This window comes from Aythya ferina, assembly GCF_964211825.1.
Source record: "Aythya ferina genome assembly, chromosome: 1".
Classification (NCBI taxonomy): Eukaryota; Metazoa; Chordata; class Aves; order Anseriformes; family Anatidae; genus Aythya; species Aythya ferina.
Genome location: NC_140296.1, coordinates 198,619,118 through 198,635,522, shown reverse-complemented (window position 1 = coordinate 198,635,522; position 16,405 = coordinate 198,619,118). Strand labels below are relative to the sequence as shown.

General features: G+C 39.4%; 1 protein-coding gene across 4 annotated transcripts in view; it reads left to right on the top strand.

Annotated features, from left to right (window-relative positions):
* SEMA3D (semaphorin 3D) overlaps window positions 1-16,073 on the top strand; it is a 143,468-nt gene extending 127,395 nt beyond the window's left edge. For all 4 annotated transcript variants that reach the window (XM_084495289.1, XM_084495288.1, XM_084495286.1 and 1 more), the window contains exons 16-18: window positions 1,946-2,010; window positions 4,226-4,365; window positions 14,464-16,073. In XM_084495289.1, coding sequence (XP_084351415.1) covers window positions 1,946-2,010; window positions 4,226-4,365; window positions 14,464-14,877 — 619 coding nt within the window. In that variant the 3' untranslated portion in view covers window positions 14,878-16,073. The remainder of the gene's footprint in view (window positions 1-1,945; window positions 2,011-4,225; window positions 4,366-14,463) is intronic.
* Window positions 16,074-16,405: the final 332 nt, after the last annotated feature.

The following is a 16,405-nucleotide window of genomic DNA, read 5'->3' as shown; positions in this document are numbered from 1 at the left end:
GCTTTTTGTTCAGGGCACCACCATAGTTATGAAGCAAAAGTTATCAATCCTGGGGTTGGGACTACATGATCCTTAATGTCCCTTCCAACCGGAGCCATTCTATGATATTACCACTACTGGGATACTACCACTCTATTATCCCAGATTGGTCAGCAATGAAATGCATTTAACTCAATAAATGAAATGCATTTAACTCCCTGATCTAAAAGAAAAAGCTTTTCCTATCCAATTTAACTAACTCAGATAACGTAGCCCACTCTCCTAAATGTTATTTGTGGTCTAGCCATGAGAGGGAGACAGAGATTTAAGTAGTGCGATTGGTCTGCAGCAGGAGCAGTTTTTCTACTGTGACAGAGGCTTTATTTGAGCTCTCTACCTACCAGCTAGGGCTGCAGCATGGATCTGCATGGAGGAAGAGTGTGCTGCAGGCTCCAGCAGTGCATTACCTAAGCTGTTGATTCAACGTGGGATGTGCCTGTTGGAATTTTTGGCTGATTTAGCCATTGCTCTCAGCTGGCTGATTGAGCTGGAGTCCACAGCCCCTTCACTGCTCTTTGCATGAAGCCTTCCTGACAGTAATTCTTGTAGCCAGGGTCAGAGGTTGCAGTCTGAGCTCAGGATCTGGAATGAAATTTTCTACCTCAGGGGCTGCAGGGCTGGGACCTGAGCAATTAGACAAAGCATTGAAGTTAATGAGTCATAGGTTATTGTGTCATGGTGTCAAGGAACTTTATGTGTTTTCCCTCAAAGCCAAAGCAAACTAAATTCAGAGAAGCGTAAATGAAAGGAGAAAAGCAAGTGTTCAGGCTCACTGCAAAGTTAGTCACACATGAGGCCTGCTGAAGTCTGAAGTGGGCTGGAGCATGGAGATTGATGGTCCATGCATTTCAACAGATGTGCAGTTTGGTGGGTAGGCCAAAAGTCTGTGGCTCTGAAACAAAGGATGGGGTGGCCAGCCTTGGGAATCCTCCAGTAGATCAGTTGGATGTTTTTCTTCCATCTAGCAGCCTGTGCTTCCAGCATGTCTACAGCTTTCACCGCAGCAGACAGTTCAGCCTTGGGAACCCACTCTCCTGCTGAGGCATTGCTCTGTAGATGTGAGGTCTTGCTCTAGTGTGACTGTGAGAAAGGGAGCTCCTCCCCAGCTCTTCAATTATTCCACCAAAAAATTAAAACATAAACATGTTTGTAACTCTTGGGAGATAAATGCAATCATTCACAGAGGAAGAAGTGTTTTTTTTTTTTTTTTTTTTTTTTTTTTAATACTATGACACTAAAATTACACTAAATCACAGTGAGTTTAAGTAACACACCCAGAAGTTACAAAGAAAGTTAATTGTGGAACCAGATCATTGGCTTAAGCTCTTTTTCTATACATGCAGATGAAATATAATCAGATTTGGCATTTTTTTGCTGACAAACTACAATATAAGTTTTCTCCTCTTCATTTTAATGGCAGATTTACCAGTCAGTATTACCTTGGGCTGATGCTGAGCTCAAGTTTTACTATGACTTGTTGAACCTCAGATTTTTTTCATGGCACAGCATTAAGGATGTTTCCAGATAATTCCAAGACTGTCCATCCCACCAAGAGACCTACACCCAGAATGGACAGTTTGAAAGCAGTTTTAGCTATTCTTTATGTCACTATATGGCACATTCTTTATTCCAGGCAGATTTATTCTTCTCTCTCTCTTTTTTTCCCCCTCTCTTTCCTCTCACAGTGGTTTTCCCAAATCACAGGCCTTTCTCTTGATGTCAATTGTACAAATCTCTCTAGGCCACATGCAGCTTTGAGGGTGAGGCTGGTTTTAGTTAAGACTGTAATTGTCAGCAGTAGGGTGGGAGCAACGTGCATCCACATCTGCTGAGCCCCTCTGTATTTTGCTGTTGAATTCCAGCAATTATGCCTGAAGTGTTACAAGTTTTCATGCTCTTCCCATAGGCGAGCCAGAAGGCAAGATGTCAAATATGGAGACCCGGTCGCACAATGCTGGGATGTGGAAGACAGTGAGTATTTTGCACTTTTCCTTGCTCTGTAGTCCTTTTGACAACAGAGTTTGCTTTTAGGGTTCCTGTTTGTCTGTGAAAACATGCTAAACTGGGGAAAATAACACCATTAAAGTAGCTGCCCTGTGATTCAGATATATTAACCCACAGTTAAATTCATGGAGCCAAGTCTAGGGCAGTATCATTGGATGCTGTATGGGCATCCCTCCCCAGCACCCACCCAGGGGAGGGAAAACATCACACATATCACCACGAGCAGTTATTGGGACTTTGGTTAACTCAGAAACAGGGAAGACAATCCCACAGAGAAACCCTCAAGGGCTAAGTCAGAACACACCAACTTTTCCCCTTCCATCACATATACTGGATATAAGTCCTAAGACCCAGCTCCAGCTGGTAAAGCATCCCCTTCCCCTCCCCACAGCTACTTAAATACTCCTGTTATTAACAAGAGCCTACGCCCCCTCCTGTCAGTTCCCCCCTCCCTTTCCCACACCCTGTTTTCGGGTGCCAAAGAATCTGGCTTGCTCCTTTGGCAGCTGCAGCAGTTCCCTTGCAGCGTGCACTGTCAGTATGAAATCCTGTGGTTACACGGCAATCTCTGTGGCAGCATAAAATAAATGAAAAGCATTCAAAACCAAGTTTGGGTTTGTCTGGGGCTCTTATATTTGCTTATTAAAGTGAGCAACACAGTCAAAACAGTATTGATTGTATTGCTGCACTCAAGCTTTGATTCAGGAAAAGCCACCACTTTCCATTGATCTGGTGATTTTCATGCCGCAGCAATGCTGGATGCCTGCCACAGATCTCGGTGTGAATCCCTGCAGAAATCAGAGCTGCTTGCCACAGGATCAAAGCTTAAGTCTGTTGCACAGTGTAGAGGACTCTGGCTGTACATGTGTACATATAGACATAGTAACAAAGTCAGGGTAATGTCTCATTACCATTAAAGCCAGTGGCAAAACTCTTGTTCATTACCGAAAGGCCAGAATTCACCCACTTGCTGCTTGCCATCACTTCCAAGCAGTGGCATCTGAGACCATGCAAAGCTCAAGGGTGTAGAAATGCTAGCAGAAAGACTGACAATGTTATTTTTCTGGACGGATAAAGAGCTACTGGAAGAGTCAGTTTTCCTAGACAAATATAAAATGACTTAGCACGCAAATTGGTATTAATCCTTCTCCATGACATAGCACTACCAAGAGAAATTTCATCCAGCTGGGGATAACCTCTGTGTGCCATAAAACCATGAAGCTGACCTGTGCCACTCCAGGCTCTTGGTTAATTTATGCTATTTGTGATAATTAGCAACATTATGGCCCCAAAACCTATTTAAATTCAGTGCTCCAGTGTGTGAGATTCCATCCCAGAAACCGCATTGGTTGCATGAAGTTGTTTGGCTCTACTAAAATCTCTGTGGCACAGTGAAATAAAAGAAAAGTATTTAATGCAAAGAGCTTGAATTTCTGCAGATCTCATATATGTATATGTTATATTGAAAAAAAAAAATATATATCTAAAACTGTATCCATTTTATTGTTGAGCAAACATTTATGTTAGGAGACACCACTGCTTTCACCTTCCTCTCTGTTATTGCAAGGATGTAAGGAACTGCCTTAGTCTGATGATAAGGCAGATAAGACACAAATAAGACAGCCTGAAAAGGGAAATTGTGTTGCAGATTTTAGCAATGACTTGTTCAGGTCTACCAATCCCCAAGAAAGAGCTTAGATCTGCTCATGTACTTTAGTGTTTGGTCTGAAACATACTACAGGGAATTTCAAATTATACTGTAGAAAGTCAAACTTCAGTTGACTTTAGCCCTGCAACTCCTTTAAAGTGTTTGAGAGGAACAAACCAGACCCTATGATGTACCTTCAGCAGCTGCTCCACCTCTCTCAGGTTTACTAGTTGCATTACATAAAGGAAAAATATAGGCCAGATTTTAAATTCCTCAAAGGCAAAAGCTTCAGCTTTAAAGTGGAGCAAGCTCATGATATAGATTTTATTGACCTCCTTAAAAAACAGTTGCACTGGAGAAAGGTTAGCAGCCGCCTCTAAATCCTCATAGTTATAGTTTAAGCTAAAAGTTAAGTTTCCTTTTGCTTTTTTATAATTCACTCACTCTTATAGCATCTGTTCTGAATCAGGCTGTTTTCCCATTGCTTTAAAAAAAAGGTCAGGGTTAATCTCCTGTACCATGTTTGCTTTCCAGGCATTAGTCATGAAACTGCTGATGAAAAGGTGATTTTTGGCATTGAATTTAATTCAACTTTTCTGGAATGTATTCCTAAGTCCCAGCAAGCCTCTATTAGGTGGTACATTCAACGCTCTGGAGAAGAACATCGAGAAGAGGTAAGTTATAGTCATCAAGACAAGTTTCCTCTGCAGAGAATTCAGCTGAGTATTGAAAGGCAGGAGTTACTGGGATTAGCCAATGTTTTACTTTTCCTTGCCTCACCTTAGGTATTGCACAGCATTCTGGTAACACCATTTAGGGAAGAGAGAAGCCATTTGCACTGAATTATAAGCAGATTTAGGTACTTAATTTGAATTACATGCTCATTCTATAAAAAAATTAAAAAAAAAAAATAAAGAAATTAGGCTTTAAATACTGGTAAAAAATAAATAAATACTGCAAGTAAAACAAACAAACAAACAAAACTTTTTGTTCAGTAACTAGCACAACTACTTCTTCAGGCAAAAGTATGTTCAAACCTCTGCTCCATTTAGTGTCTGACCTTCCCTCATATTGTTAAACATTGTGGCTTTGTATGTCTTGCTGCTTCTCTCTTTGTCTCCCCAGAGAAAGAACAGTTTGTGCAGCAAGGACCTTTTTTGTTTTGTTTTGTTATGTTTTGTTTTTGTTTGTTTGTTTGTTTTTGTTTTTATTTTTTTTTTCTTTTTTGGAGTCTGAGGATTTTTCTGAAATGGCACTCTGAGCTGATGTAGAGATGTCACTTTAAAGAATTGCACCTTTCACCTGAAGTAGAAAGTAGTGAGATTTGTGATGGCCCTTAACTCCTGCAGGAGGCAGTTCTGGGGTCTGTACCAGTGGAGAAGTGCTGGAAAAACCTCCAGGTGCCCCTGTACCATGTCCTGTGGACTCCTTTCTGGCCTAGTGACAAAGGGGCCCTCTTACATGCCCAAAAGGTCAACAATTGGGACTGATCTGGACTGGGTTTGAGAGAGTTTCAAACCTCAGGAGCCTTCATAGCCTTTCTATTACATGAATGATTTTGTGTCTGAGGCCAAGTCCTGCTGTGGCTGCAGCCATGGCAACGTGGAAGGAGAAGAAGGGAAAAGAAGAGCTGCTCCCAGGCGTTAGATATGCTTTTTTGTTAAATGTTCATCCCAGATAAAAATTAGGAACTAACAAACACACAACCAGTCTTCCACTCTCAATGATAACCTGTCCTGTGAGGTTTTCTGAGTGCATAAAGTAGTCTAGTTCTTTGTAAAAGCTGGGGAGATGCAAGCCATGGCAGGTGCCCATGAGAGCATCACCTCTGGTTGAGACCTTCCTCACTGCTGTCGTCCCCTAAGCACTGCTTGTAACATGAAGGGAAATCTGTAGGGATGAAGCCACCTCAAAGTTGAGACCTCAGTTATGGTTTCACCCAGGAAGCAAGAGTAAAGGGATATGAGTCACCTCTGAGTTTTCTCCATAAGAAATGGAGAAATTTTAATTTACTCCCTTTTACTTACTTATGCTTTGGATTGGCAAAGATTCTTCCCTCTGCTGGGAATAAACATCTCACTAATTTATAGACATACTGCTTCCCCCAACATGAACTAAATGCCAAAGGAAGGAGCTTACTGGTTTGAAATACCACCTCTAACCTCCATTACAGTCTATAATTGGGAAAAAAAAAAGTGGTCTTCTGATCAGCAGGCCAAACATGATCATAGCCACAGGTGGTTAAAGTGAAAACCCAGCTAGAAGTATATCAGGCTTTAAAAACCTATGGGCATTCATGGTTTTTGCTTTAATTGATTTACCTTTAAGTGTCCTGTACAGAAGACTGTGCTCTACTTCCCTAAGGCAGCAGTTTGCAAATGCAATTACATATTTGATCAGAGAAAAAAGAAAAGTATTTGCTTAATTCAAACCATGTGTTTAAGAGTAATTTTAAAAATAAATTTAAGCAGGTACTTTTTTTTTTTTTTTTTTTTTTTTTTTTTTTTTTTTTTGTAATTCTGAACAGTAGTTCATATCAAGTTATGAGGAGACCCAGTCATGTTTTTTAAACAATGCATCACAACTACAGCATGTGTCCAAGTTCCTCAGAGCTACAAACTTCACCTGAAGCAGTCAGGTCTCTGTGAATAACATAATATTTCTGTATCATAAGAAGCAGCACTTTAGAGATTTGAAAGCCTCTTATGGATCTTATGGAGTGCTGTTTCTAAGTTTTACCTGTTTCAATTTAGGAAAAAATAAATAAATTGATTTTCTCCTATGTCATAGGTGCAGGTACCTGAAAGTCAGGAAGCCCAGTTTATTTATTTATTTATTTCTCTTTTATTTGATTACAAAACAAACAGCAGATCAAACTGACTTTTGAACAAAATCAGAGCAGGCTAAAAGCCTATATAACATAGCTTAAAGTAAGGCTATGCCATTTTTTACCAACATCTGTGTTTCTAAATGGTTAATTGTGGGAATGTCTGGGCCCCCATTCCCATTTTTGCACCAAATACCAGTAATCCAGACACCATGATTCCTAATACTACAGGAGTACCCAGCATGCCAAGGTTGTGATCTAGGGAGAGAGGATGGAAATGTGCACTTATGTGTGATGGCATTTGAATCTCCAGCAAGCGCACAGTATACATCTTTGCACATTAGCAGCCTTCCACAGAAATATTTACTGGGCTTGCTCTGTGTAAACAATCTGACATCTGTTTGTATGAGAAAAGTAAAGCTTTGCTAAAAGGCTAGATTAACCTCTGAGGCAAATTTAGAAGAAAATTTGAAGAAGAAATCTGCAGACAGATTTTCTACATTATGAATGCTAACAGTAGGCAAATAGCTTCTTACCACATATTGTCCCTAAAGCCATAGCAGTGTTTCTGTGATCTAGCTTTGATAAAATAGAAGTTGGAGCACATGTTCCGGAACTCCTTGGGGTGGTTTTGTTAGTTTATTTTATTTATTTATTTATTTATTTTTCCAGTCTTTGAAGGTTGCAGCTTGTATAAATGCATATGCACACATTGACAATTACAGGATCAGATCACTTAAAGACAGTATATAGCTATTAGTTTTGCTTGATTCCTGCCAGAGAATTCTTTTTCTTATTTTCTAGTGTTTTGACCCAGTTTAGTTCCAGTCTCCTAAGAACTGGAACTCATCCTGAGTAAACTCAGCTTTCACATCTCAAATTACCATGTTGGGACATTTCATTTTTTAGAAGGAAAAGAGAGAAAAAAAATAATAAATATATATATATTTAAAATAGAGTTAATCATATATGAATGTCATGTTTAAAAATGCATGTACCAGAAGTTAAATTCCTAATTTCAGATATGACTGCCTAAATACATCCACTCAATCTGTAGAAAAGCTGAGCATCACTCTTCCTGTTAAAGGGAATAAGAGTATTTGCAGGTTAAAATGTTAATCCCTTTTTTAATTTGGGCATTTTTAAATTAAGATTTTCAGTTTTCCTAATTTGGAATCTATTTTATCAGTGGAAATGAGTTCATTGGTATTAGAGCCTAATTGGAGGCCTTCCTGGAAAATTCAAGGACAGGCATAGTAATTGACTTTCTTTGCAAAGTACTTCTACTTGACTGAAATACCATATGTGACAGCAACAAGGTAGTCATATTTAATGTGTAGCTTGATCTTTGCTTAGCCAATGCCTCACCATAACTTTTCCCATTACAATTATATTTTCTGCTCCCTCTCCCTTCCTGCAGCAGATTTCTCAAATAACACTGTGCATTATTTCAGTGCGTGTCTTAGCGGTGTAACTTATTGTGATGACGATACCATGCTTTGCAAATGACTCTGTGCACCTGGAACTTAGGTTACGGACTTTTAGTTCCAGGGCTGTAGCTGCAATGTCTCAGCAAGTCTTTAAGCCTCGCTTTGCAAATAGACAGCTACACACTCTCTCTGACATGTATTACAGCTTCCTGAGGGAAGGAAAAGGGCAAAATTCAGAATAGGTGGGAAGCGTTGTGCCCAGCAGGATGTCTCCAACATTTCACCCTTTGGGTCATGGTTCAGAGTGTGACTTCCAGCCAGAGCAACCTGTGGGGAGGGACAGGATCTCCTGTGGTCCAGGAGCTGTCACCAGGTCATTTTGCTGCCAGTGGGAGTACATTTTCCTGTAGTTTGGGGCTGTTTTAAGGTCAGGAGTCAAATATCTAGTGCTTTTGTGGTTAGTGTTGCTCATGCAATTGATCACATTTGTTCCTGTGCTTGCAGTTTCAGTCACTGAGATGAGGGAGAGTGTTTTGGTGAATGGAGTTCATAAAACAAACAAGCAAATAAATAAATAAATAAAGTGGGGATGTCATTTCTACATAATGACTTAAAGTGCTGAAGTTTCCTGAAGCTTAAACTCAGATATTTATTTATTTTTTCTGAAATTCCTATGTGTTATATTCCTAGGTATATAATAGGCATCAGGACTGAAAAAAAAAAAAAAAAAAAAAAAAAAAAAAAAAAAAACACAAACAAACAAACAAAAAAAAACACAAGTGCAAGGCTGCCTATTAAGTCCTCAGTTTCGGTGCCTTGTGGCTCTGGAAAGTGTTAGGCCTTCTGCTTTAGGCTGGCCTTCACTGTGGGCCTCCTGGGGCTTGGGGCCTGCCAAACTGCCATGCATCCATGAAGGGGACAGAACAAACCATATGGTCTGAAGTGACAGAACAGGTGCAGGTCGCTTTTAACTCTCTCTTTCCTGGTATATTCATACCTGGAGGTGAAAATAAATCCCCTGAAAGGCAGAAGAACATTCCAGTTTCTTCTGCAGCCATTCTCACCCTGTCCCATTTTCCTACTCCACAGGGGTAGGAAAACAGGCTGTGTTTTTTCTGACAGACCCAGCCCAATGACCGCCTGATGTTTTGGTAGGTACACTAACGTGACTCACTCTTGTATAGGACTTGATGGGCGCAGGAGCATGACCTCATCAGGGAAGAGCTGTTGCCTTTCAACATTTTAGCCAGACTAAGACATTTTTCAGTTTGCCCAGGATCTGTGTCCTGTTCAGTTGACCTTAGTGGGTGTATGCTGGTGAATGAGACATAAGTTTCCATATCTTTTTGTGGCTGGAGATTCTTGCATCATGATGGCTGTGATTTTCATTGTTATAAACATCTGTTCAGAAGAATCTTGTGAAAAAAAAATATAAAAAAGGTGCTAAAGGATGCATAGGCCAGCCCTAAAACCTAAAAGTCAGATGAGAGAGCTGAGTAAGGAAGAGGACATATACCAAGGTCTAAATTTCTAGTAGTAATTTCTGTAACAGGAGTGAATTTCAGTATTTTTGTAGCAGACACAGACTTAATCCTTCGGTCGATAAGAAACAGATCAAGAGTGGGAGAAAATAAGATTTATTCTGCAGCCTAGGGACTAATTATAGCTCTTATGCTTTCACTCTTCTATTTTATTATGACTCATTGGCTTGGCATTTTTTTTCTAATACCTTGAGATTTTCAAGTAAGACTAATATTTTTGACAGTTTCCTAAGGGGAAAAAAAGATGTAACTCTGAGCTGCTATATAAGGTGATATTACTGCTTTCATTTGAATATATCGGGGGGTAAAAGTTTAAAAATTAGTCATAGAATGAGAAGTTAGCTTCATCTTGAGAATAATAGAATGCACATTTCTCCATAATGTCACTACCAACAACACGTTCTTCATTTTAGTTGTGAATTCTTAGTAAATAAATTTAAAAAAATGCTAAAAAAGGGAAAAAAAAAAAAAAAAAAGCAGCAGAAGAAGAAGTAGAGAAATTAACTCTACAGCTGTGTTGGAGTTACATGATTAGTTTACCAGGACAACAGAAAAAAAAAAGTTGCATATAATAATAATTCCAAGCAGAGTAATCTTTATTTCCACTCAAATGGTGAGAATGAATAAGAAGGCAATAGAAAAAAACAAAGTTGAATGTGATTTCTAAGCAAATGTTCCTCATTTCTCTCTCCTCCCTGCAACAGTTTGTTCAGGGGTTGCTGCTAACCCATGATTAGTCCAGCTTTACCTCTAACATTTTTTCACATGGTGATTAATGAGGGAAGGCAGGCTTTGAAGCCACTTTCTTCTCCCAGACAGGTGCAGTGTTTTAACTGTGAAAGAGTTGACGTGAATTATTTGTAAAGAGGGAGCTATCTAAACACATCATTAGCAAAGGACAAAAGGCATTGACCTAACCTGGTGCCACGGCACTTTCAAATCCTTGGTTGTTTTCCAACTTACTGATTGTTTGAAGATTTGCCATCATTATTGGCAAAGCCTATTGTTAAATTTAGGTTGCAAAAATCAATTTGATTTACATGGAGATATTTTTCCTTTATCAAATATTGCCAATTCCTATAGCATGTGCCATACTTTATTTAGTGTAATTTTCAAACCTCAAGTGCCTACCGTAAAGAATAAAATGTACAAAATTCAGATTATTATTATTATTTTTTTTTTATAAATTAAAAAAAAAATCACCTGCTCCCACTCCAGTAAAAAAGAAAGTTAATGGTAATCAATTGCTTCATTTTTTGTGGTTTACAATTGGTTCCCAATTGAACAAAACTATTTCTCTCCTGTTTAATTTTTATTGTATGCTGAAATTTAAGCATGTCAGCAAGCTTTTTGTGAATTAAAGCCGTTGTACTTCTGAATTTTTAAAACCCTATTTATAAATATTTAAGAAGAGGTATTGATTATAACTGGGGGGGAGAAGAATCCACAGTTGACCAAAACAGAATGATGTATTTAATCTAAGTAGCCTTTTCACTCTCCTCAAAATTTCATAAAATGTGTTTTACATCTATAGGTCAGAAACCAAAGAGCACATTAAACATTCAAGTGAAAGGTTAAAGATCTACTACCAAGTAATGAAATGCCAGGTGTTTATGAAACTCCAGAGCCCTATGGGGGAAAAAGTAGAGAGGAAAGACAGGAAGAGTTCTGAACCTATGGGTAAAACAACATAAACAGGATACCAAAAAGAGAAGTGAGGGGGAAAAACAATAATGAAGTGTTGCTCAATACGTGTGAAATTGGAGCCATAATTTCATCCTACCAGAGGATAAGAAAAGAATGAACAATGAAGGCCCAGAGAAGAAGGAGGTGACAGTCACTGTAAATCAATATCCAAGGTTAACACAGGACATTCTGTAAGAATGCTGCTTCATTAAAAATAGAAGCTGTGATGGGCTGGGATTAAGGGACACAACCAATTTAGCCTCTGTTAGCTTTCTCTGCAGTATCCTGAGGCAGAGTGGGGCAACTCTCTGAGTTAACACATTTACAACTAGAAAGGGACGGCTGCTACACAAACGGTAAATACTTATGAGTAGCAGGGTGCTGGACTTGGGGGTCCAGTCATCTTTTCAAGTCTAGATATGCCATTATTCTCCCTTCCTTTCACTGAAAATCAGCGAAGCACTAGTGAGGGCTTTTTGGCCTGGTGCCGAGCCAGCCGAAAGAGCCAGCTGGAGCACTTCCAAGTGTAGGAGGTACACAGCTGTCAAGGCACTCTAGACTACAATACTGGCAGAGCCACGATAGGCAGATGCTACCACTGCAATTGCATCCAGCCCTGAGCTCAAAGAGGTCTGTCCCGTTTTCACTGAAACAATGTGGGAACTGGATCTTTGCATAGAGCTTTATGAAACCCAAGTGCCTGCAAATTAGCTTCACCTTCCCATCCCTCTTCCTAAATTCCTCAAACTGGGGGTCTGTAGGATTTTCCATTCTTAGCATGAAGCCTGGGCAGAAAAAAGAGGGGCTTCCTTGTCATGTTGCAACAGCGAAACCCCTGAGCACTTCCACCTGGCCTCTGCTCCTGCTTCGCTTGTGGAGTACAACAGCACAAGGAAACACCTGCCCTAGACATACTTCTGCCTACAGCTACTTATCTTTGGGTTCATTTATACCTTTTATGATTCTGTTTTTACTGTAACCATGAGGAAGGTACATTTACTTGGGACGAAGTGCCAATATCTGATAAAATTGAAGACTATTATGCTGTAGCTTCTGGAAGAGAAAATTTGGTCTTTTCTAATCTGTCTCCCTGCTATCTTCTGTGTCTGTTCTTCTGTTTTGACCATAATTTCTCCAGTTGGAACTCAGTATAGTAAATCAAATATGGCTGGTGCTCATGTAGAACCTGTTGTCAGAAAATAATCAATTTTCCAGGAATTTTCAGAAATTAGCATGATTTCACCCTGCTGGTGCCAATAGGCATGATTATATCCAATTTACAAACAAAGAAACTAAAACTCAGGGTTGACACAAGACTATCGACATGTGTCAGGATCCAAACAATGCCTGGCCACAGAAGCAGGCAGCCAGAGCCATGTTCTAGCATAGGTTTTTGTAGCATTTGATTTCTCCTCTCTGATGCAGTCAAAACAATTGCAGTACACAGGCCAATATCTACCTATATCTAATCTATAGGTAGATATACAGGTAGATTAATCTACTAATCTATAGGTTGCTGAAGATTGTAGTAGCTGATACAGGCTAGCAAGGAAAACTCTCTTTCTGTTCATGTATTACTTAGATACACGTGTGTTATATTTTCTGCTGATCTTGAAAAGGTCTCTTAAATCATTTAACCCTTCCAAAGTCTTTATCAAAGAATATCAGAAAATGGGAAAGCAAAAAGCCCTGGGAAGGGCACCTCATCCATCTTTTTGCTCCAAGATACCCTCTTATGATAAAGTACCAGTGAGTTAGAATCATAACAGATGGAGAATCATATGTATAAATACATTTTTTTTTTTTTTCCCATGGAGTAGAAGAGGGAATTGTGTGCAGATTTTTTACATAAAGAAACAGTGTGTAGCTTACCCACTGTGAATAAATCTAATTTAGTCATCTTTATGCCTCCATGATCTTCATTCTCTGAAGTCTGTTGGAGGGTCAGATGTGCACTCCGGGAAATTTTCCAGATTCTGTGTTGGTTCTCTCTGCCCCCACCCCTCTTTTTAAAGCCGGTGCTCAGCCCTGTGCAGAAGATTTTCTTCATTATAACAGTACCACCAGCAGCACTCAGGCTGTGATCAAGACACTGGCTTTGCTGCAGGCTGAGTAAGAGGCACCCCGGGCCCTTCGGTGCTGTTGTGACCTGCAGCCTCTGTGTGGCAGCAGAACATCGCATGCCAGGGAGATGACAGCTCTGTGCTGGAACAAGATTGTTTTCAAAGGAAATGCTGGTGTTGGAGTCTGGGAGTTAGGGCTCTGCTTTCTGCTTACACCTCTGCTACTAATCTTTATATGGTCTTTGGCAAATCATTTACTTTCTGTGTTCCCCAGCTGCAAAAATACTTAGGTGCCCAATGCCCCAACTTTTTTTTTTTTTTTTTTTTTTTATTATTATTGCATTGTATTTCTATTTTATTTTTATTTTATGTTATTTATTTTGTTATTTATTTTATATATATATATATAATTTTAGTTTAGTTTAGTTTAGTTCAGAGTTAGGTTATTTTGGAAATAATTTTCAGATCACCAAATATGTAACTTATCTTACAGTGTTATTACTTTAAGGTGCACCTTATTTTTTAGCATTTCATATCACTCTATGTTTTTGGAAATATTTCCATTTATAAATGAAACTGCAGTTCCATGATGACAGACTTCAGCTCTCACTTGCAATCTTTTTTTTTTTTTTTCCCCTATAAGTTCTTCTAACCTCACTGGGTGCTTTTAAGCATGTCTCAGTGAGTCAAAGGCAGGATCAGTTTCCTTTTATAAATCCCAGTTGAAGAAGATAAAAATCAGAGCATTTCACTTTAAAAATCAGCAGTGGTAGTTATTTTCAATGCAATAATGTCTCAGATCATTCCAGATATACAAGTACCCCCATATATTGGATATATTATGGATACCTCAAGAAAAGCAGTTAAAAAACAAATGAGATTTATGGCACTAACCACCTAACCTTCCTTGGAGAACGCAGCCTATCTACTGCATTCTGGTGTGATGAGTGCTGCTGTCTGGCCTTTCAGCTGTACACTATGTATCCTTTACTAATGCATGCTGAAATATCACTGATGCAGATGCTATAGTTAGGAGCAAAACTCAGGAATTGAAAGGATCTCATGGTATCTGAGCCATGCATGCCCCATCTTGTGGTGCGACAGGGTGTGCAGTGTGCCCGCCCTGCATTGTCTCCACTTTGGTATTGCACTGACACATGTTCTATTTTTTTTTCTGAGGAAATTCACATTCACAATTCACATTCTTCTCTGTCTAACCATGCAGCTGAAGGCAGATGAAAGGATCATCAAAACCGAGCACGGGCTGCTGATCCGCAGCTTGCAAAGACGGGATGCAGGAGCCTATTTCTGCAAAGCCCAGGAACACACCTTTGTCCACACCATCGTAAAGCTGAATTTAAATGTCATTGAGAATGGCCAAATGGAAGGCACTCAGAAAACTGAGGACGAGGAGGGCCGGGTGAGGGATTTGCTGACAGAGTCCCGGCTGCGGTACAAGGACTACATCCAGCTCGTCAGCAGCCCCAGCTTTAGCCTGGATGAGTACTGTGAACAGATGTGGCACCGGGAGAAACGGCGACAGCGAAACAAGGGTGGTGCCAAATGGAAACATGTGCAGGAGATGAAAAAAAAGCGAAACCGAAGGCACCATGAGCCGGCCAGGCCACCATCTACATAGTTTGCAAACACTATTTAAAGAAAGGACATTTTCCACAAAAAACAAAAACAAAAACAAAACAAAACAAACAAAAACAAAAACAAGAACAAAAACAAAATACTGTTATGTTTTTGTGCATCTTGCCTATGAATTAGTACTGCTTCTTACTGAAATCAGATAGCTCACCATCACTATTAATCTGTACAAGACTGTACAATGGGATTCGATACCAAATGAGATGTTCCTTATTGGAGTACCACATGCCAGGCAATAATTTTGAATGCATTCATTAAAAAGAAAAGATGTACACTTTTAGCTAATTTCTGGGTAGCCTGAGGCTACGCGAGCTGTGTTCTGTACTTTCTGCATAATTTTCACATAGGATTTAGCGTCTGTGTTCCCATGTTAATATTTGCTGCCATGTTCCACCCCAGAGGTGGCTCCATTTCAGGGGAGGGTAGATGTATTCATAGTTCTTCGGCATCTTTCTGAATAAGAAGCACGGTAGAAATGTGTGACAGATCTGCAAAAATACCCGCTAATTTACCCATTGGGCTTGTATACAGGCACATGGGTGGGGTTTGCTAGCATAGAGAGGCTCAGTGAAAAATCAAATTAAGTATTGGTTTAGGGATTACATTGATTTTCCCCATTAAAAAAAAAAAAAAATAGAGAAAGAGAGAGAAAGCATAATCATAGTTTAAGAGAGGGAAATTATCAAGCCTTATTCATTAGAGTTTGATAGCCACCAGTCTGCAGTCCATCTGCTGAAATTAAATGTTCACCCTAATTGAAATTGCCACTGAGATGCTTGGGAGTAAATTTCCTAAGTGGTGTGTGGGAGGTATGTGCACAAATCCTATTAACAAATAATGGGATCCCTGCCTGCACCTCTCCTGTTCCTCTCAGTGTTGTACTCTGGCTGTTTCTCTGGCCCTTTGCTAGCCTTATTTTATGCAGAGGAAAAAAAAAATAAAAGACAACAAGAAAGCTAAAACAAATGACGATGAGGGAAGATATTTAGTGGCTGAGACCAGTGCTCTTGACACAGAGCTGACATTCCTCAGATGTGTGTATTCTTTGGGATTTTCTCCCAAAGGTCTTATGTATTTTTAAGTTGAAAATTTGCATTGTCTGAATTAATACTTTTATTATAAATAAAGAAATCAAAAGATGTCCAAGTGTAAATAAAACTTGTAAGTTAGAAGTTTGCTGTATACCATGATTCCATTTGTAAAATGTTCCTTGTTCCTCAATTCATATTTTTGTTGTAGGAGTGTAAATCTTTTCATATAAGCAGGAAACCCTGGCCTCATTCTTGTCTGTTTGACATCAGTATGATTTTATTGAACTTATTCCTGATATGCAGCAAGAAACACAAGCTCAAAATCAGGCCTACTGTCTCTTCTTATGAGTCACAGCCCTTCTTTCTTCTCTTCCAGCTAACGTCCTCCATTTTGCCTTTCACGCCTTTTTGAGTGTGAAATGAAAAATTAGCCACTTCCTCACATGGAAGAGAGCTTTGATGGATACCAAAATGACAGACTTT